Genomic DNA, 21,687 nt, shown 5'->3' on the forward strand with positions numbered 1-21,687 from the left:
ATTGTCAAATTTGCTTAGGAAGTTTCCTAAATCTTGATGTGACCCAGAAGTATTTGATCAGCAGCCATGATAAGAGCTGTTCAGATTCTCTAAATGCATAGGAAGGGAGCTTCAATGCTTCCTTTCCAATCACCTTTAGCACAGGGTACACTGGACCTTCCTATGCGAAAGGAAAGAAGAAATAGACGCCCCACAATTCATTGCAGCTGCGATATTTAACGTGACGCGCCATTCACGAACGTAAACGATTCAATCTGAAGAAAGAAGTACAAGAGTATGAATATGACCCAGAAGAGACGCACGTCACCTTGTCAGTTATTGTTACATATGAATCATTTACATCTGATGTCACACGGTGGTAAAAGACACTGAAACATGCTGATGGAGCCGCTGTGTTTTTTGTAGTCCATCTTCGGAAATTTGTAGTTTCCCCACAGCAGACGCACGTCAACAACATCCGCTGTCGTGTGGTAATGTAGTTTAGTGAAAGTCGAGTCGGATTCTCTGAGCAGCGCTGTCGGCTTTTCCTAAGTCCAATCAGTCCTACTTTACACCTTTTCTTGACCTCGTCACGTTTTACACTGAGGAGCACTAAGGAAGGAACAGTAGATAGGAAGGACAATTCGACCGCACCCAGAAACAGGCTTTCTCCAAAAAAATCACTTAACGCCCCTTTAAGCTCGAAAGAAGAAAAGTGTTGTTACTGTGTCTTTAAAAAGGTGAGGTAAGGGTGTGGCCTAGTGGCGCCGGAGCTTCCGGGTTCAGAGTTTCTCTAGTAAACAAAGCGCGTCGGCCAAGTCCCGTGCAGACAGACATACAGACAGGTCATGTCGGACCAGTCACCTGCTCTCTGACGGCGCGGTGTGTTCACTGTCGGTTATAATGGGCGGACTTGTCTCCACCGTTTGTCACAGACAGACTCACTCACTCACTCAGGTGGACTCGTCCGACAGGTTTTAAGACACTGGAAGTCTTCTTCGTTCACTTCTGCGTGACGGCGATGTAGAAGCGTTATCATGAGGACAGCGGTCGCGACTGTAGCGCTTCTGCACCTGTGTTTGTCCGCGACAGGTGAGTCGTCGTCGTCGTAGTAACAGAGAAGAAGAGCCACACACACACACACACACACACACACACACACACACACACACACACACACGACAGGTGAGTGTGATACAAATCCAACATTTCAATGTTTTCCTTCTGTTCTTTTCTCCTCTTGTTTCAAAAAAAGTGGGAGTTTCGGGCGACGTCGCCACCGAAACGACCCTGAATGCAGCGCCGGGCGACATCGCTCGACTTCCGTGTTACACCGGCGGCAACGTGACGCCGCCGTTGACGACGTGGACGAAGAGTGGGCGAGAGGTCGCGAGAGGTGGCGGCGGCGGCGACGGGCCTTCGTCGAGCCCGACGTCCCCCGCCGCCGAGCAGCGTGTGTCGGTGCTGCGCGACGGGAGCCTGAGCATCGTCGCGGTGAGAGTCGGCGACGAGGGCGGTTACCTGTGCGGCTCCACGCTCCCGGGCAACTACACCTTCCACGCACGTGTCCTGCTCCGAGTGGCCAGTGAGTGAATGAATGAGCTCAGTTACTGAATCAAGGTTACATGGCTTTTTGTCGTTTGCTGATAGGAAACTAATCCATTGTACCCCCCCCCCCCCCCCCCCCCCCCCAAAAAAAAGAGAAAAGTTATTAAATCTGAATACTTTTGAATAACTTTTGGATTAATTGAAAGTGGAATATTGAACTTGCACTTTACACAAAAAAAAGACCCACCGACGAAATAACATCAATTAATTTTATTAATAATAATAATAATAATAATAATAATAATTATACATTAGATTTATAGAGCGCTTTTCACGAGACTCAAAGCGCTGATTTTAGAGCTGCAGCTAACGATTATTGTCGTTATCGATTCATCTGTCGATTATTTTCTTGATTAGTTGTTTGGTCCATAAAATGGTGAAAAATGTCGGTGGGATCTCTTGACAATAATGACACATGAGATTATGCACAGTTTTTAATCGATGGGCACGATTCTTTCAGGCGGTCCCGAGAACGTGTCCATGTCCGTCGGCCCGGCGACCGCCCTGTCCAACGGGACGCTCATTGCCTTTCGGGGCTCGAGCGTCTCCTTCAACTGCTCGGGCTCCTCCTACCCCTCCCAGCAGCTGACCATGGCCTTCAGAGGAGCCGCGTCCAGCAACGACTCGCTCGCTTCCACTTCTGGATCCTGGCTGGGCCACAGGATGGAAAACATTCAACCCAGCGCTCAGGGAGTTTACAGCTGCCGGGCCAACAACACCGTCTCTCATCAGACGGTGAACAAGAGCACAGAGCTGCTGGTTTACTGTGAGTACCACGTAACAGAAGAGCCCACTGTGGCTGTACTGTACGTCTGATGTAGACCCATGTAATACATCGGTATGTGTTATATTATAAAACTATATACGAAACCGCATTTTGTTTCAAATGTGTCAAAACTTGTGCAAAGACAAATCACGTATTCCAATACCAACAGTATACTTTTTCAAAGTTGAAGGAATTTAAATATGATTTTCTTTTTATTTAAATTGGCAAAACAGTGTTTGGTGCAGCATAAATTAATGTTGTCTGAACACAAGCAGCTTTGCAATAACTTAGGCTAAAACTTTTTAGCCTTATTTAAGTAAATAAATAAAACTTATCAGATTCAGAGTCTGAATCCCTTTATTGTCTTTGTACACGGTCACAAAATTAGAACTCTATTTCATTGAGTATAAAAATAAGAATAAAGATTATAAACAGGAATACAAATCTATTTATGAAGTATAAATAAATATATGTTATGGATTGATGGCTGTAGATGGTGAACATATTGCACATTGCAGGGTTGATAGAATAAATTAAAAAAACTATAGAAATAAAGAATTTTTTTGGGAGAATACATGACATGAAAAACAAAACTCTACATCTGACTAAACATTCAGTGGCAACGGTCCTAACATTTAGAGTAAGAAATATAATCTCATAAATATAATTATGGGTAAAAGTAAATAAATCCGTATATATTCTGTTTCTCCTATGAAATGTTGTTTGAATGTTGCAGCCCAGGACAGCTGATTTACAGTCTATCTGCAGTACATTACTACAGTAACATGACTAAAATTCCCACAGTCTCCATGCCCTGCTTACTTTTTGTCTGCTGGTGTGACTATTCTCAATGATGGTCCTAAATAAACTCAATGTTTAGATAATAGCAGTTTAATTACATTGTTGCATTGTCAAGTTCCTTACCTATGCCTCTGCCCTTCCTAGATGCCCCGGACAGACACCCTGAGTGTATGTGGGCGCCAACACAGGACCCGTCTCACGCAATTTTCATCTGCACCTGGTTCGGAGCGTATCCCTCCCCGACGCTGCGCTGGGGGGAGGACCTGGGCGACCAAGGAGCTCACTGGAAAGGACACGTGTACGCAGCGAACGAGACGGACAGTCTGTCGTTGACACTGAACCGCTCCCTGCTGTCTGACGGGCAGACGCTGAGGTGCATGGCCCAGCACCTAGCGCTCGCCGCGGGGAAGGAGAAGTCGTGTTCGCTTACCCTCAGTAAGTTTGTTGTGGTTAAACGAGCCTCGCAAAATGATCCGGAGATGTGCAGCTGCTGAATCTTTAATGTACTTTCCACTTCAGAGGCCACCGAGCCGCACCGAGACTCCTCGGTGTGCAACAATTGCAGAGAATACTCTCAATTTTCCTCTTGCTGACCTTCATTTTAAAGGGTAAAGGGGAAACATCGGCTTTCAGTTTTTAACACCGCCGCTTGTCTGCTGAGGCTCTGACATTTTTGCCTCCCTTCTAGTCCAATTCAGGTCAATAGGTTCCCATCATTCACAGCATTGAGAAACAACATCAACAAAAAAGCTAAAGAAACAAATCTCTCATCTTAAGTACTCTTGATAATTCACTTTTTTAGAATTATTCCTCAATTTTCTTATATTTTTCAATGTTTCTAATACCTGGGACAAAACCATCTACAGTACAAAGCGTAGATACAAACATCGTTCTCACCAGAAAGTCCCAGAGATAATAACTTTCTCAGAACTTTGTTACTTGGTACAATTATAGTTACAAGTTCTGTTTCCCCCAGTGTTACTGGTGACTCATAGGTTTTAGAATCATCAGATGAAACGCTCTGCATTGGTACATACCGAACAAGATTTCTACCAAAGAAATAGTCGCAGTGAAAAGTCTTGCAAGTGTGTTCCGTGGTCGAATGAAACTAAAACCACCTAGATTCCAGGGGAGAAATGAGAGAAAATATTTTTTTTATTGGAGATGGGGAACATTGTGATGGAAGGTGCAAGCCCATCAGGATATCATATACTCCGTTTGCACAGCTGATTTACAGTCTATCTGCAGAACATTACTAAAGTAACGTGACATAAAATCCCCATAGTCTCAATGTCAATTCTCTGCTTACTGTGTAAACTTCATTGTACAATCATTAGGATTAAAGTGTTTATGAGCTGCTTGTTTAGCTCTCAAAATTAATGTAGTAATTGGTTTACATTAGCTTCTCAATACTGCGCGCCCACAAACGCCGAGCCCACAAGGACACGGTGTTGCATGCAAGACGTGCATAGTTGGTGAGTCACTCGGTGGCGAAGGGTTGTTATCACAGGACTGGATTGCGACGAACACTGAGATGACGCAAAATGAACTGTATGTTTGCATTAGCTTATCGGCATTCTTTGTTTGTGATTGCGTTAGGTTTCAACACAAGGTGTGTCTCTGTCGAACGAGATCCAAAATACACCTGTATTGCAAAATGTTTACTCAAAGTGAAAATTTGATGTAACAGTAAACCATATTTGTAAGTGCAACTGTTCCCTAGCTGTAGCTTTATAGCTCCTGTACGCAAGGCTAACTGTTTTCTAGCTGTAGCTTCACAGCTCCTGTACGCCAGGCTAACTGTTTCCTAGCTGTAGTTTCACTGTTCCTGTTCGCTAGGCTAACTGTTCCCTAGCGGTAGCTTTATAGCTCCTGTACACTGGGCTAACTGTTTTCTAGCTTAAGCTTCACGGCTCCTCTACGCTAGGCCAACTGTTCCCTAGCTGTAGTTTCACCGTTCCTGTACGCTAGGCTAACTGTTCCCTAGCTGAAGCTTTATAGCTCCTGTACGCTACGCTCATTGTTTTCTAGCTTCAGCTTCACAGCTCCTCTACGCTAGGCTAACTGTTTTCTAGCTTTAGCTTCACAGTTCCTCTACGCTAGGCTAACTGTTCCCTAGCTACAGCTTCATAGCTCCTTTACGCTAGGCCAACTGTTTTCTAGCTGTAGCTTCACAGCTCCTGTACGCTAGGCTAACTGTTTCCTAGCTGTAGTTTCACTGTTCCTGTTCGCTAGGCTAACTGTTCCCTAGCGGTAGCTTTATAGCTCCTGTACACTGGGCTAACTGTTTTCTAGCTTAAGCTTCACGGCTCCTCTACGCTAGGCCAACTGTTCCCTAGCTGTAGTTTCACCGTTCCTGTACGCTAGGCTAACTGTTCCCTAGCTGAAGCTTTATAGCTCCTGTACGCTACGCTCATTGTTTTCTAGCTTCAGCTTCACAGCTCCTCTACGCTAGGCTAACTGTTTTCTAGCTTTAGCTTCACAGTTCCTCTACGCTAGGCTAACTGTTCCCTAGCTACAGCTTCATAGCTCCTTTACGCTAGGCCAACTGTTTTCTAGCTGTAGCTTCACAACTCCTCTACACTAGGACAGCTGTTCCCTAGCTTTGCTGTAGCTTCTTTTTTTCATTTTTTTCAAATATACTGCAAATTCTTGGCTAGAAAGGGAATATTTCATAAAATGTCGAGCTATCCCTTCAAACAATTAATTATCATAAATCTTTCTATTGAGCAAATAAACTAATCACATGAAAACTCATGTGCCGTGGTTGGGGATTTGATTCCCACTGGGGCCAACTAGAAAACGTCAAAAAGTACTGAGATTGTTTTGGTCTCCACCAGAGCTCCCGTACCCTGAAGGCGATCCGCTGGCCACGGCCCTGGAGGCGACCAGCATAACGCTCACCTGCACTGAGGCCGTGTCCATCCCCCCTGCGAACACCACGTGGAGAAAGGGGCTCCAGCAGGACAACATTGTGCCCGGGTCAAAGTATGTCCTGTCCGAGGAAGGCCCCGTCTTCAAGCTGACCATACTCAACGTCAGCAAGGACGACGAAGGCGTCTACTTCTGCCGCAGCGAGAACCCCCTTGCTGTCATCGAGCTGGAGGTCTACCTCACTGTGAAAAGTCAGTTTGGGGCTTTTTAAGTCACGAAATAAATCTACTTTGCAGGAATGCTGAGTGATCAACATGGAGTTGGACATACGGTTCTTTCTACATGTGAATGGCCCAGAGATTTTAAACTAAAAAGCCAGTAGACTGCAGGTGTTGATTCCACCTTTTGGAATGCTGATAAACCTGCTGCTCCTCCCTACTTCTTTTTTTTCTCCTGCTTTATAATCCTGTCCCGCCTGCCTGTTTTGTCTCCGCAGCCTCCTCTACATACACGGGAGCGATAATCGGCGTCTTTATCGCAGCGCTGATAGTGGGATCGACCATCATCATGGCTAAAACGCTTTACTCCAGTCGACACCAGATTTGCCTGGGTAACTTTTGTTCATCTTGGCGACCAAAGCACGGAAGTTACAAAATTGCATGCAACGTGTTGAATGTCCCACTTAACCTGGAGTATGATCATTCTTTGCACACATGAATATTTCATACAGCATCTGTAATGTTGTACCTGAAAACTGATAACTCCTCTAAAACACCATTTCTGTTTGTTGTTTGTTTCAGGAGGTGGCTTTGGGTGAGTATCTCACATTTACTTATTTAATTTGCGCTGCATGCTTATTCCAGTGACTCAATCTAGTAAATCAGGTGCCACTGAACATCCATTTCAAATTATTTCAATTGGATATTGTATTGAACACCAGAGTTTTGAATCAAGCAGCCAGAGATTCTCTCGTCTCACTTTTTTTCTCTCAATTTCTGCACCATTACCAGCCACACTTGACCGTGGTCAAGTAATGTAATGTTTTTGATTAGATGAGCAGATTGATACCACTCTCGTGTTTGTAGAGTAAATACAAAGCTACAGCCAGCAGATCATCTTTCGGTGAGAAAAACTAGCAGCTTTTTTTTTTATTTATATCGTATAGACACGTATTCCATATAAGGTTTTTGGTTTAAAAAAAAAGAGTATATTACTGCTTTCTTCCATTTAGAAATGAGCAAAACATACAGCGATGGATCACAGTCAATAAAGTTTTGGCAAAATATATTCAGTTTTATTGGATTTATTTAGATTTTCAGCTGTGAACATTGTGCATTGCAACTAGTTATTCTGCATACTGACGCCTTACATTACATTCAGTGTTGTTCAGAAAATGAAATGTAATTAATTACATCCATGTTTAACAGCTAGTGTAGCAGGAGTGGCCTCGAACTTCTGACCTCCGGCATGGGAGACAGACGTGCTAGCAAGGAGGCTAAAACCTCTTACATTTCTCGGAACGTTACTGACGACAACTGTCTGAGCACTCCTGGCACACGTGAATGAGATGGGGACGGGGACCCACTCTCAAAAACACTGCTCCATAGTGGTCAAAAACTACAGAGGGCACCTTTATCTTAGTCGTGTGTGTGTGTGTGTGTGTGTGTGTGTGTGTGTGTGTGTGTGTGTGTGTGTGTGTGTGTGTGTGTGTGTGTGTGTGTGTGTGTGTGTGTGTGTGTGTGTGTGTGTGTGTGTGTGTGTGTGTGTGTGTGTGTGTGTGTGTGTGTGCCAATTTCTCAAAACCTTGGAATTTGGACACAGACGTTGACACAACACAAAAATATTTCCTGTAGGCATTTGAAGATGTTTATCAGGTATTTGTTATCATACAGCCTCGTTCCTAAACCTGCATCTGCACTCCAATGTCATACTAATGTTTCTGCGTCCCAGGCAAGTGGAGGACGACAGGAGAGACGTGCTGAGTCTGGTGGAGTCGGAGGACGAGATCTTTCAGGACGCTGTTCCCCGGCTGCCTCCGTTAACAAACGGAAGCCACACGGCGATCGTCCAGATACATCGCATCCCATCGAGTAGGACTTTTTTTCCCTGAAATTTTGGGTTTGTAAATGAAGTGCAATCACATGATGATGTAAAAAATGTGCCTCTTTTTTTATAGGTGATCAGGAGGATGCTGAAACCGGTGACACAAGCCCACAGCAGCAGGAGGATACTGTACAGACGGAAGAGCCAGTGGATCTTGTAACATTTTAGGTTGTAGGTGTTTTTAGATTGATGTTTTTTTATTTTTATTCTTAGGTAAATACCATTTACTCCCAATGACAATGTGAACAGAACTGGTGGAAGATGTGTAACAAAAAAAAATCTTTTTAACTTGTTCTTTTTTCTAAACAGGGTTTTGAATTTTTTTAAGTTTATTTCAATGATAATATTTTTGTACAGCATTTTGAATGTGTTGCTCTGATAATATGACTAATGCAGTAAATTAAGCAGTTTAATCAAAAAACATGAAACAATATGATTGTTGCCGTCTTTTGTATGGTCGAACCATGTCTTCGATAAATAATGTGTGAAAGCCATTTAAGTGCATAACCTTTATTTTGCCAAAGGTTGTAGGTCACGTGATGTATGTTCTACACTTGATGTTTTTAAGTTCATGTGATGTAAAACATTCCAAATGCCACCTCTAACATAACTAACTCCTTATAAATGCAAATTAAAAGACATTAAATAATTAAAAACCAATGTAAGTTACATTTCCACATGTTCATGTTTAGTTTAAATTAGTGCAGTTTCTATCTTGTTTAGTACTTTATGACCGAGCCACACGTTTTTTCTTATCTTGGTCTTACACTTTTCTGATGAGGAAGACTTTTTTTTGTTTTTCTTTTTTTTCTCAATACTCTTGTAAGGATTTACAAACTGTGGATTAAATTTTTGTGATTTTTATCATTTTACACCGGAGTTCTGTGGAAGTTTTTTTCCCTATTACAATTGATGGACACAAGTTAATCCAAGGCAACTGATGGGAGTCTCAAATCCTCACAAGAAGTTAGATATAAGAGCAACGTGTGACAAGGGTCTGATATCCTTTTAAAGGCAGTGGAGAATATTAACTTTTATATATATATATATATATAAAACTTTATGGTAGTACTTAGCCTTTGTTACTGGTTTAAGTTAAATATTAAGTTTGAGTATGAGATAACACTAACATGTCTGCCATCGCCTGTGGTTTTCAAAGTCAGAAAACTGAGATATAATATTGTAGATTAGCGTAATTACTAAAAACCATTGTTTTTAAATAAGCCTAAATGTACTCTTTAGTTAGTGAGTGTGTGTGTGTGTGTGTGTGTGTGTGTGTGTGTGTGTGTGTGTGTGTGTGTGTGTGTGTGTGTGTGTGTGTGTGTGTGTGTGTGATCACGGTGACACTGTGACGACACATGATCTTCATCAAAGAGGATCAACGTGTATTATAATTGACAGGGGGCGTGGTCAAGGCCGAGTGACCTTGCGTAATGAAGGAAGAACGTGACTACGTCGTGAAACACGGTGACCAATGGTGGAGAGGGATTCATGCCACCAGGAAACCAGCGGAATATTTGTGGGTGTGTGTGTGTGTGTGTAGCTGTATGTGTGTGTGTGTTTGCGTCCCGCTCGCACATTTGTCACCGAGCAGACATCTCGGCGGTGTCACAGGAACAAGAAGCGGCTCTGTCCGGAACGTTCGCAGTCCCGAGTCCTGCCTTCGTTTTTCAAATGGCCGCTCGGAGTCCGAAGACAGACTGGACACATTCAGGAAGTCGGAGATAAACGCGAAGAATGTGAGGAAGAAGAAGGAGGACGACGACGACAACAACAACAACAACAACAACAACAACAAGGACGACGACGACGAAGAAGAAGAAGAAGAAGATGATGATGTGCTCCACGGAAAACAACGCGGAGCTGCTGCGGACATGTAAGTGGCCCGCTGGTGGACAATTGTGTTGCCATCGCAACCATCCGCAACCAGGCAGCGGTGTGCGTGTGTATGTGTGTGTGTGTATGTGTGTGTGTGTGTGTATGTGTGTGTGCGTATGTGTGTGTATGTGTGTGTGCGTATGTGTGTGTGTGTGTGTGTGTGTGTGTTTGTATGTGCGTGTGTGTGTGTGCGCGCGCGTGTGTGTGTGTTTGTATGTGCGTGTGTATGTGTGTGTGTGTGTGTGTGCGTGCGTGCGTGTGTATGTGTGTGGGTGTGTTTGTATGTGCGTGTGTATGTGTGTGTGTATGTGTGTGTGTGTGTGTGTGTGGGGGGGGGGGGGGGGGGGGGGGGTGATTCATCCTTGAACGATGAACCTGTCCGCTGTTGAATTCACGTCCGTCCTCCCCCCGCAGCGTCCGACCCGGCGCTGCTGCTGGAGCTGAAGACCCGGCGCCCCCCCTCGCTGGTGGGCCGTGCGGGCTGCGAGACGTGGAGCGTGGACTTCTCCCCGGACGGAGCGTGGTTCGCCTGGTCGATGGGACACGGCATCGTGTGGGTGGTCGCCTGGCCCCTCGACTCCGAGTAGGTGTCCGCATGTAAATGCAAAGCCACGCGCGGTGATGCGTTCAGGTGTCCCTGCGTACGTTCTGGCTTTAGGGGTCAAAGGTGGCGGAGTTGTGTATTTATCACGGTGGCTGTTTTAGATTTTTTTTTTAACTATTTAAATCATCAAATAATGTGGTGTATATATTTTTTTTCAACTTAATAATTTTTAGTGTGTGCAATTATACATATAAAAAGGAAAGTGGAAAATATACAAAACATGTTAAATCAAAGCTACTAATCCATCATTTTGGATCCAATTGTTTTTCCTTATGAATATCAAAAGAGCTGCCAGTATCTGTTCAACTCATTCCAGCTCTAAAAATGGAGAAAATGTTAATTAATTATTGACTTAATAAGCCAAAGACCTACTGTGCTAGATAATTCTAGTTTTTGATACTGAACATTTTTCAATACTTGATTGATTTTGGCCAGTTTTATAACCACCCTTGGTCTTTTGCATGATTTTGATAATGAATGTTGTAAAAACAAACGGTGTGATAGAGGTAACATTTGTTGACTCAAATCTAGTGGGTATTATATATAAAAGTTGGAACCAGAATTCAGGCTTTAAAAAAAAAGTGGTTGTTCACATCTGTTGCGGTTGCGATTGTGACATTTCCAACAACAGTACACAAAGGCAGCATCATTTAATCTCCATGATTAAATCTCCCAACTCTCTTTTTTCAATGGCATCTATCTGCACACAGAGACAGTCAGAGTGGAGAGATCGACCGAGGAGACAAGAGCTTCAGTTGTGATCACCCGGTGTGGGGCCTCGCCTTCGGACCGAGGCCTCAAAAATCCGCCGCGGCAAAGGCAGCGAACGCACCGTCCAAAGGGAACAACAGCCTGCTTCTGGCCACGGGCCTGGAGAACGGTGTCATCAAAATCTGGAATGTCTTAACGGGTGAGAACTGTATTTGTTTTTTGTTTGCTGGTGAGGATGTCGTGTGTGCTGGGATTAGACTCTAACCTCCTTTTTTACATTTTTTTGTTGCACATTTAGGTAATGCTGTCTTTGATCTCCACGGCCACGAGGGAATCGTGAGGGACCTGGTCTTCCCGCAGAACGGGACACTCACCCTCGTGTCGTCCTCCCGAGACAAAACCTTGAGGATATGGGACCTGGCTCAGAAAGGTGTGTGCAGTAACAAGCGATGACAAGTCCAAGATAGGATGAGTTTCTCCCCCCGAAAATTAAACCCTTGAGACATGCAGGTCTTTTATTTCTTCCAGGTTTAACAGAGAAAGTCGGCACCTCATCTTCTTGTGATAATATCAGTCTGATACGACTGGAGTGTTTCACAATGCAAACATACTTTTTCTTGGGTAAATACTTTAAGGAAACAGCAGTTGTTAACATGGCAGACTGTATCATACAGTCTGGTATATCATCTAGGGGTTTTTTGTTTTTGTTTTAATTTCATTTTGTCTGTTAAACATTTAACACATTCAGTCCATCAACTAGTAATCGTGTCTAATAGACAAATTCCAGAAGCTCATCATGTTTTTAAAACGATTTCCACTCTTTCAACCAATAGGGTCATATAGGTGCATGAATCATCTCTAAAACGTTTTAAACTTCCAATTTTTAGCACATTTCTAACTTTTTTGCCAAAATGTTGCCATCGTGCTGTCGTAACCCCCCCCCCCCAAAAAAAACCCAGTTCCTGTAGGTGAGTTCAAAGGCACGTTTGAAAAACATGTGTTTCTAAAATTCCACACTCAGCTTCTGTAAAAGACATTTCCATGAGATAAGTTCCAACTTGCTTTCAAAGTGAATCTCACGGCCTTTACTGTCAAAAGTCCAAACCGTTATAATGCATAAATGGCACGTTAATAGATGCACGTGTTTTCACCTGAGATACTTAGTGAAGTTGTCAGATTTCGCAGCCGCATTGAAATAATATTTGGCCACTTACTGGCGTTACACACGGGCCAGTGGCGCAATGGATAACGCGTCTGACTACGGATCAGAAGATTCTAGGTTCGACTCCTGGCTGGCTCGACTCTTCTTTTTTTTTTACTTGACTCGCTACAGATTATAAATCTCTGTATCTTCTGTCGGGTCTTGTTTTCACACACAGTTGAAACGAAACCACGAAACACACGAGTCACATTTTACATCATTGCTTTTATTTTATCTTTTATTTTGTTGTTGTAAACTCCGTGCTGCTGTACAGTCTCTCCCCTCTTTCCTGCTCAGTCAACACTGGGGGTGTTTTTGTTCTTGTCTGTTGTAGGTAAGAAGGTGCAGGTGCTCTCGGGCCACAAAGACTGGATCAGCTGCTGCTGCGTGTCGCCGGACTGCAGCATGATCGCGTCCGTCGGAAGATTCGACAGAGTGAGTGAGAGAGATCGGCGGGGAAGTTATGAAAGTCCGCCGACCCTGCACAGAAACACAGAAAGGGAGATTTTTTTTTGCACGTGTTGTTTTTTTTAATGTCTTCTTACTACGTGAAGAGTTGAAAGCTACAAATCTTCAAAATGTCCATAAATCATCAGCCCCTTTTGATTCTCCATAAATCTAGTTTCCCTGCATCAATTTCAGAAGTATTTTCCCATCAGTCTCGTGTCAGATCACTGAATTTAATGACATTTCCCACCAGTACCCATGTTTGTGCATAAAGGTTAAATATTCATCGTGAGATGTATTCAAAAACATTTTTTTTTCAATGATACTGTTAAGATTGTGAACAAAAGGCACAGTTTTTTATTTCTCTCATTCTGAAGATATTTTCCCCCTTTTCTCATCTTTTACTTGTGCAAACATTCATGTTGAACTTCAGCTTCCATAAGCTTCCAGTCACAAGACAGTTTTCTGATCACGAGGGGAAGCATTTAATTCCGCGGATAATTCGGGAAGATCGTATCTGGCTTTCAACATCTGCTGTTATTTGTTTCGGCAAGTGAGTACTAGCTGCGGATGGATTTAACTGAATTACGTATAAAGAGCTTTTTCAAGACATATTTCCTTCCAGTGCAGCGATTATTGTGTTTGGCCAAAGTCTGTCGCTGCCAATCACGCAGCCATGAGCTGCTCATCTTCATCTCTGCCTGTGTTGAGTTGTTGTGAGTCTGACAGAAAGCAAAGTAAACCAGACTTTAAGATCACAATCACACTCGAAGAGATTTGCTGCGTGTTTCAGCCTGTCCAGATGAGTCAGTATGTTACTGTGAATCAAACCACTAGAAAGCATTGCAGCTCCTGAAATCCCGGCATCAAAAATAATAATCCTCCTTATACAGCGAAAGTATTAACACGCGTTAACCCGTTCGTCACTGTGCCGTCCTCAGATGGTGTGTCTGTGGAGCCTGCGCTCGTACACGTTCATCAGGAACCTGACGGGCGGGACCCGCAAGACCTTCTACCTCCTGTCCTCCTGCGACTTCTCGCCGGACGGCGCGCTGCTCGCCACGGCCGCCTTCAGCGGCTCCAGCTGGTGGATCGACCTCTGGGACCCGTACACCGCCGAGAAGCTGGCCACTCTGGTGTAAGTCCACTGTACGCACTGAACACGTGTGTGAAACTGCCTAGTAAACTTTAGCAAATGTAAAACGTTCACTTGTGTTCATTTTGATGCCAGTATTCACCTGGAAGGTGTCAATTAATTTCAAGAAGATCTATAAAAAAAAACATCCTACACTGTTTTTGTTACGTTCCTGTATCTCATCCCTGTTAACCGTTTGTATGACGTGATATTTAACATTCAAGTTGTTCTGACCGTGGCTGTTCTCTCCTGTTTCTTCGGTCCCACAGTGACTACTTTGAAGACTACGCGCAAAACCAGATCTCGGCGATACAGTTCTCTCCCAACGGTTTGCACTTGTCGATCGTGACGGACGGCAGGTGAGTGAGCGGCCTCGTCGGCTCCCCACGCACGAGTGCCGTGAAATGTGTAAATCGCGTCAGGGGGGAGATGGTTTTTCTAGCTGTGGATTTAAAAAATTGATTGCAGACATATTTATTTCTGTTGTGTTTTCGCAGAGCTCTTCTGATCTGGGAGCCGGGAAAGGAAGGGATGGTGATGCAGACGAAGGCAGACAGAGACTCGAATGGACTCTGCTGCGACTACCATCCACAAGGGGGAGTGGTCGCCACAGGGTAACATGTTAATATGTTTCAACTACATCTTTTCTGTGTGATGGGAACACATTCATAGACTCTATATAGAAAGATGGACAATGTGACTGCTCCATAAAATTGAAGCAAAATCATCTGTGTCGCCCCCTGGTGGCCTGGCTGCAGCACAAGTCATAAACCTCCTCCATGTTAGTGGATGGACCAAAGTACACATCAATTACATTTCTGTCTGTCTGTTTGGGTAGTTCAAAAATGACAAACTTATTCTTCAAATGACTCAACTGACCCGTATGACCACATTGAGAGGAATAAAAGGGAGACTTTGAGAATAAAGTCGTAAATTTACGAGTATAAAGTCTCACTTTAAAAAAAAAATTCTCAATGTGGCCCTAAAACTCCATCATAGCTTTCAGGGCTTTGACAAACATGCAAACAATTCCATTTTAAATATAACATTCTTAGTGTAAGCCAGATAAACATCATTTTTCAGCCACAGCAATAACAGGAACACTAACTTTACGTTTCCCTTCCCCCCCTCCCCTCTCTCTCTCCCACCAGAACCAGAGATGGCCACGTGAGGTTCTGGAGGGCGCCCAGGACGGTGCCCAGCCTGTGCCACCTGTGCCGCTCCATCCTGCGCCACTCGGTGTCCACGCACCAGCTGGAGCCGCTGCCGCTGCCCAAGAGGATCCTGCAGTACCTCACGTACAGGAACATCCCCGAGCGCCTCAAGACCTGCGGCTCCGCGGACGAAGAGGACTGAGGTGGAATAAGAATAAAAAACAAAAAAACAACAACTAATGCAACTGGACTTAAGACTGAAGTGATTGTTTTACACTGACTCATAATATAAATGACTTTTGTTCGCCGATTGACGCTCAACTCAGCGCAGCAACGTCGCTGCGCTAAGGATTTAATTTATTGCACTACTACTGCAAGACGACGCATTAACTCAACGTTCACAAGCTCATATATATCACTTGAATATCACCATTTTTATACTGTTTAATTTATTGTGTACATATCTTAATTTCTAATTCTTTTATCATCATTATATATATATATATATATATATATAACACACGCGGTGTGAACACAACGCAACTGTACCTGTACCACGTGTTCATTGTTAATGTAAGATAACAATTTTAAAAAGACAGGGAATTATAGGAAATACTTTTATTAAACAGATGCAAACATTTAACATGTCTCAGAATTTTTTCTTTTATTCATAACTTGTTTATTCTACACTGATAATCGGCCCACAGGACGGAATCGTCCACAAATCAACTGTTTTCCATTTTCAGTGACTCCGTTATCTGCGAGCATCTGTCTTATCTGCCGCGCCGTGGAGCGGTGCCGGGCAGTCGTACAGTGGGAAAACTGAGGACATCTGTCTTCTGCCAAAAAAACAAACAGACTGCAGATCTCTTATCAGTGAAATGACCCCGGTTTGACTGGAAAGCAGAGATCCACCTTATTCATACACTCTTACAGAAAGGAACCTTGCAGGACATTGGCCGAGCTGTTTTAAAGGTTTTAGTTACATTGACGACGGCAGGAGAGAAAGAAATAAAAGGAGCGGAGTTCTGGATGTGGCCGTTTGGTCCGCTTGTTTTCAAAACTTGCCACGTATGAATCATGGAATGTTTCTTTCTCTTCACATCATTTAAGAGCGAGTGAATTCTGTCGTGGAGGTGGTCAAAGCGGGTGACTTGTTGTCTACGAGGCCTCGCTGACCACCAGGTCTCTCACTGCCTGGAAGGCCGCAACCATGGAGCTAAGCTGGATCTTCTCGTCGGTCCCGGAGGCGAGTCGATGTCTGAGGAGACGACACACACACACACACACACATATCACGTTAGAACAAGAAATACAGCTATTTCCCTAAACACTCTGGATGCCTTTATGATATGAACACATGCTTTTAGCAATGATAATATAATATTGACAATATTAAAACATTATTTATTGATATCATTTAAATATTCTGCATAAGATAGATAACTATACATTTATATATGGTTAATATATATAATGATTAAGATTAAAATCATATATTTATAACATTTTTCAAAATTCTTGTAAAGATCATGACAATTATCATTATTGTGACTTGGCTTGGCCCAAAACAATCACAAAGTGGTAAATCTGATATGATGACTGCCCCCTGGTGGCCGCTTTTCAGTTCATGTTCGTTTGTGAGCGTCGATCTGATCGTCTCACTTACTCAATGTCGGCTAGCTTGATGAGCAGACCGATCCGAATGTCTGGAGGAAAGTCCACTGGAAGGGGGAAAAAACAAAAATAAATAAATGAAATACTCTACTTACAGTAAAAAAAAAACCACAACTTTGTGTTAATTATATTAAATCACACAAAAATAAACATTACCAAGCGATGCAGTGATAAGCCGAGATAAAGACACAGATCGCCAGCAAGATATTGTCAAGTTGTGTCAGACAACATATCCACACTTCTTCTTACAACATCTTACCTACGGCCATAACCTGCTTAAACCAAAAGAATGAAAGGAAATCTGAAATCTGAGCTACATCTAGTTAATGAGGAAACTCTTATTAGTTAAAACAGAAAACACTAACAGGTTTCAAACAGAATATCTTAACATACCAAAAATAAGTTACTGATTGAAAGGATATTTTTAAAATAAGCTGCCATTTGCAGCGGCCTTACCTCTGTGTATGAGCAAGTGGACCTCGGTGAGAATGTCATGCAGGGCCAAACCTTTCAGAGTCTTCAGCTGAAGGATTTCTGCGACGACGGCGTTAAAGTTTTTTTTAGAGAATGTCTTTTTTTTCTATTCCTTTTGAAAAGCTAACAATACTAATATTTATCAAATGTGTTGGGAGTCTGATTTTTCTGTAGTTGTCAGAATGTCAAACAGCTTCTGTTATCAACTGGCAGATTAAATGATCGTTAAGCTACAGCGTCACTTCTATCAAGCTGACAGTATCAGTTAAAACAAAGAAATACACAAATAGATATAAAATACACTGTCTTTTTCTGAATTGTACAAAATAAGATTTAAAAAGGAACCACTGGTTCACATTTTACAGTGTGGAGAAGGAAACACAAACATAGTCTGATTGTCCTTCAGTAAATCTCACTGAGTGAATTCTCCTGACAGACTGGGCGAAGGGGGAAGGATACGGTTGTACGCCGCAGTGAAGTCTTTGTTGAGGGACCAGTCGAGGATGTTGGCGATGTCCGAGCGGAGGGGGTGACCCGTGCAGGTGTAGACCGCGTCCTCCGTCACCTTCCCATACGCCATGCTGGTGCTCTGAAACCACAGTCAGTCGGAGGTTTACCCGTTAATGCAGATACCATATAATAACATAATAAGTATATAAGTGAATAAAACATCCGACATCGATCGTTGTACTGTACCTGCAGGATGTTGAGAGATCTCCTCATGTCACCTGATGATAAGGTCACAATGGCCTTCATTCCATCTGGAGATACGTCAATACTGCCACAGAAAAAAGATGCACTCTTTTCATCAACCACGAATGAATCAACAAGTACAGTATTTTTTATATACAGTATAATAAACATTTTACAAGTCTCAGTATTTAATCATATACTATAATGTATTGTCATTTTTTCAATCTGTTTATAATTACCATGAACAGATCAGATCAGAGTGACTTTGTTTCTATAACTTCACTCTTCTCCTACTGATCTAAATAATCAAAATCCAGGCAACTTTTCACGACTCAGTATTGCAAAAATAATGATTTTTCACAAGGAAAAAAATCACTCATGTTTGTTGAAATCTGTCCCAGAGAAAAGCTAGAAATCATAACAAATAGAAAAATAAAGGCCTAGATTTCTGGGAGCAACACAAAATAAAAAAGCACCTTTAAAGCTTTTCTACCTCAGATTGTTATTCGTTTATGCAGATGGAGAATAATCACAAGCCGACAGAGACACCCACCTCTCCTGCTGGATCACATGCTCCAGCCGGGGGATCATCTGGTCCGGGGACAGCGGGCCGAAGCGGAACCTGGTGCAGCGGGACTGGAGGGCCGGGATGATCTTGGACAGGTAGTTGCAGATCAGACAGAAGCGGGTGTTTTCTGTGAACTTCTCGATCACTGAGGAGAACGAGAGAGACAGAGAGGGAAAACACAATTCAGAAATCGGTGTGGAATAAGAAATGTGGGGGGACAAAACGCCATGTTGCATTCAAAAACCCAAATGTAAACGCTTTGGTCAAAGTCCTATTGTAGAGTTCACCTTAAAAAACATTTTCCTCCTGCTGTAGAGACATGTATGTCTTTAAAACGACATTAAATTCTTGCTGTCAGGGACAAAAGTGTCGCCAATAAATAGAATATAATGTTAATTTTTAACAAAAAAGCAAAAATTGCAATGAGCAGTGACAACAACCACGCTCCGTGTTCGCCAATGTTACCATAAACAAAAAACAGATGAAGAAAGATAAAATGTTCAAGTTTAACCCAAATCAATAAATCTTCAGATATATATTGTTTGTTTTTTTAAACAAAATGAGTATCATGGTCTGACAAGCCCAATGGTCACCGGCAGCCAAATTGTTTTGTGGCTGCTCAGTAAGCCGTGTGGGCTCACAGTGGGCACGCTCGGCCGAACAGATGGCTCACCTCGCCGCAATGCATTCTGGGCGTCCTGGGTCATGGCATCGGCCTCGTCCAGTATCACCAACTTGAAGCCCTTCCTGGAGGACAAAGAGGCAGCGGTTCAATTCATTCCTGCATGCGGATCATGGACAAAGGAAGAGAGAGTTATGAACACGTTGTTGTTATTTTTTTTGTCTTACTTGAAGATGGTTCGCGTGCTGGCAAAACTCAGAACGGGTCCTCGCACGACATCGATACCTCTGTCGTCTGATGCGTTCAGCTACAAAAATAAAAATTAGACAAGACATCAATATAATTTCTGTGGGGCCATTTTTTACACCCTGACGAATGAAAAGCTTGTAACGGGGAGTGGCGGCGAACCTCCAACACCATGGAGTTGAACTCTTTGTCCCCGTAGAGCTGGCGGGCGCAGGCGAGGATGGTGGAGGTCTTGCCCGTTCCGGGGGGTCCGTAGAACAAGAGGTGAGGGAGCTTGTCCTCGCTGATAAACCTCTGGACTAAATGAAAAAACTATGAATATGAATATGACGTGGCCACTTTTCAAACATCAACTATGAATTTAAAACACAAGGAGAATTATCAAAAGTTAAGTTCATTTTAAATTAAGTTTGTGTTTAATTATTAACGGGGCCGCAACTAACGATTCTGCTCATTATCGATTAATCTGTTGATTATTGTTGTTTGGTCCAGAAAATGTCATAAAATTCCCAAACCCCAAGACGATGTTATGTTTCGTCCACACACCAAAGATATTCAGTTCACTGTCACAGAGGAGCAAAGAAACCAGAACATATTCACATTTAAAAAACTGAAATCAGAAAATGTTGACTTTTTTCTTCTTCATAAAAACTACTCTAAAACCGATTAATCGATTATCAAAAATAGTTGGCGAATTAATTTAGTAGTTTAATAAATCGATTAACTGTCGCAGCTCGAATTATTATTGTAACTTGCATTTACAACAGTAATGACTGTCTGGCAGCCGGCAATATTATATCCTATAGTTTAAGATTAGTAAAAAAAACAAATGTCTTAAAACTTTTAAATTGATATGAGACAATGTGGCTGGTTCAATAAATCAATAAATTCAATAAGACAAAAACGAGGGACGGTATATGGATGATATATTTATTCTTGTGTTCCTCATACTTACTGGTGGTTAAAATATCTTTGTGCGAGATCAGATCATCGAGTCTCTGTGGTCTGTATTTTTCAACCCTGGAGTAGGGAGCAAGAAACACATCATCAATCAATATTGTTGTCATAACACTATTATTATTGCTAAATGACGGACGCTTGAAGTATCATTCTCTCACAGTACACAACGGACCTCGTTTAAAATCTGTCTATTTTATAACATTTCACTCAGAAGCTTGGACACACGTGCACTAAACTTTAACCAATGTTTAATAATTCACATTATCGAATGCCACTTTTCAATTCGGCATATATAACTTTGCACCTGGCACCAATATACCAAACAAAAAAGTCAACTTTATAAACTTTGTTTCACAGTCGCCGCCGCTGCAGCTTTTTCCCAGCAGCCACAGCAACGCATGCCTGATGCATGAATTAGCCATTAAGTATGCCGAATTATGGCAAACATGCAGACTCCAGATGAGTTCTATTCATTTCACGTAGTATGAGGAATATATATTGTTTTATCATCTGTAATGACAGTAGAAGTTCGCGTCACTTCACAGAGGGACCGACGTCAACACCGCCTCGACTCACAGGTTAGCTGGCTAGCTAGCCAGCTAGTTAGCACTAACTAGCTGATGAGCGGCGACTTGTAACTCACCACGGTAGATTCCTGCTCTGTCCTGCTGCTTTATTCGTCGACGCCATGTGTCCAGTTCGCCGTGAGCTGAGCTCCGTGCGCGGTTCACGATGAGTTTGTGTAGTTTCAAGCACTTTCCGCCAGACGGGTGATGCTGCCGTGTTTGGCGCGCGCCACAACAAAACGTGCGTCACACGTCACGCCGCACGACCAATCGAATCGCGATTGTCCGCTTCTTAGGGGGCGGGGTCTCGGTGACGCGGGTGCCCACTGTAAAAGAAGAAGAAGAAGAAGAAGCAAATATGACCACAACATTCTGGCAGAACTTCAGTAGATTTATCATTGACCATTTTTATAATGATTTTGCTTTAATGTGGGAGAATGTGGTATTTATTTTTTTTTTCAAAAGTGAAAGACAAAAATAAGTACTTCAATTTATTTATTCTAATGGCAAAATGTCATGTTTATAAATGTAAATTCAGCAGTAAAAAAAAAACAACTGTGCAGTTTTCCTTCATGAGATTAAACATTACATTAATTTAAATTCTAAATCCAGTAACAAAA

The 21,687-nt window shown here is 42.7% G+C and overlaps 3 protein-coding genes and 1 non-coding gene across 4 annotated transcripts; 3 read left to right on the forward strand and 1 right to left on the reverse strand.

Moving 5' to 3' along the window:
- Positions 1-750: 750 nt before the first annotated feature.
- On the forward strand, positions 751-9,003 carry vsig10 (V-set and immunoglobulin domain containing 10). The gene is made up of 9 exons (XM_035639994.2): positions 751-1,071; positions 1,235-1,564; positions 2,048-2,353; positions 3,299-3,589; positions 5,995-6,279; positions 6,525-6,638; positions 6,829-6,841; positions 7,979-8,118; positions 8,205-9,003. Exons 1-9 carry the CDS (start codon positions 1,017-1,019, stop codon positions 8,297-8,299), a joined length of 1,629 nt encoding a protein of 542 aa, XP_035495887.2. The 5' UTR covers positions 751-1,016; the 3' UTR covers positions 8,300-9,003.
- Positions 9,004-9,612: 609 nt separating this feature from the next.
- Positions 9,613-15,904, forward strand: wsb2 (WD repeat and SOCS box containing 2). The gene is made up of 9 exons (XM_035639995.2): positions 9,613-10,007; positions 10,424-10,592; positions 11,324-11,523; positions 11,623-11,754; positions 12,860-12,960; positions 13,914-14,110; positions 14,377-14,466; positions 14,605-14,721; positions 15,259-15,904. The coding sequence occupies exons 1-9, from the start codon at positions 9,962-9,964 to the stop codon at positions 15,461-15,463; spliced, it is 1,257 nt and encodes a 418-aa protein (XP_035495888.1). The 5' UTR covers positions 9,613-9,961; the 3' UTR covers positions 15,464-15,904.
- trnar-acg lies at positions 12,552-12,624 on the forward strand. Its single transcript has one exon. It is a non-coding gene; the product is annotated as a tRNA-Arg (tRNA).
- On the reverse strand, positions 15,865-21,322 carry rfc5 (replication factor C (activator 1) 5). Its single transcript, XM_035639996.2, has 11 exons — positions 21,145-21,322; positions 20,497-20,561; positions 19,704-19,840; positions 19,523-19,602; positions 19,347-19,420; positions 18,659-18,818; positions 18,109-18,190; positions 17,872-18,001; positions 17,395-17,472; positions 16,931-16,985; positions 15,865-16,522 (listed from the first exon to the last, which is right to left on the reverse strand). The coding sequence occupies exons 1-11, from the start codon at positions 21,189-21,191 to the stop codon at positions 16,423-16,425; spliced, it is 1,008 nt and encodes a 335-aa protein (XP_035495889.1). The 5' UTR covers positions 21,192-21,322; the 3' UTR covers positions 15,865-16,422.
- Positions 21,323-21,687: the final 365 nt, after the last annotated feature.

The sequence above is a fragment of the Scophthalmus maximus genome, chromosome 19 (assembly GCF_022379125.1).
Source record: "Scophthalmus maximus strain ysfricsl-2021 chromosome 19, ASM2237912v1, whole genome shotgun sequence".
NCBI classification, from domain to species: Eukaryota; Metazoa; Chordata; class Actinopteri; order Pleuronectiformes; family Scophthalmidae; genus Scophthalmus; species Scophthalmus maximus.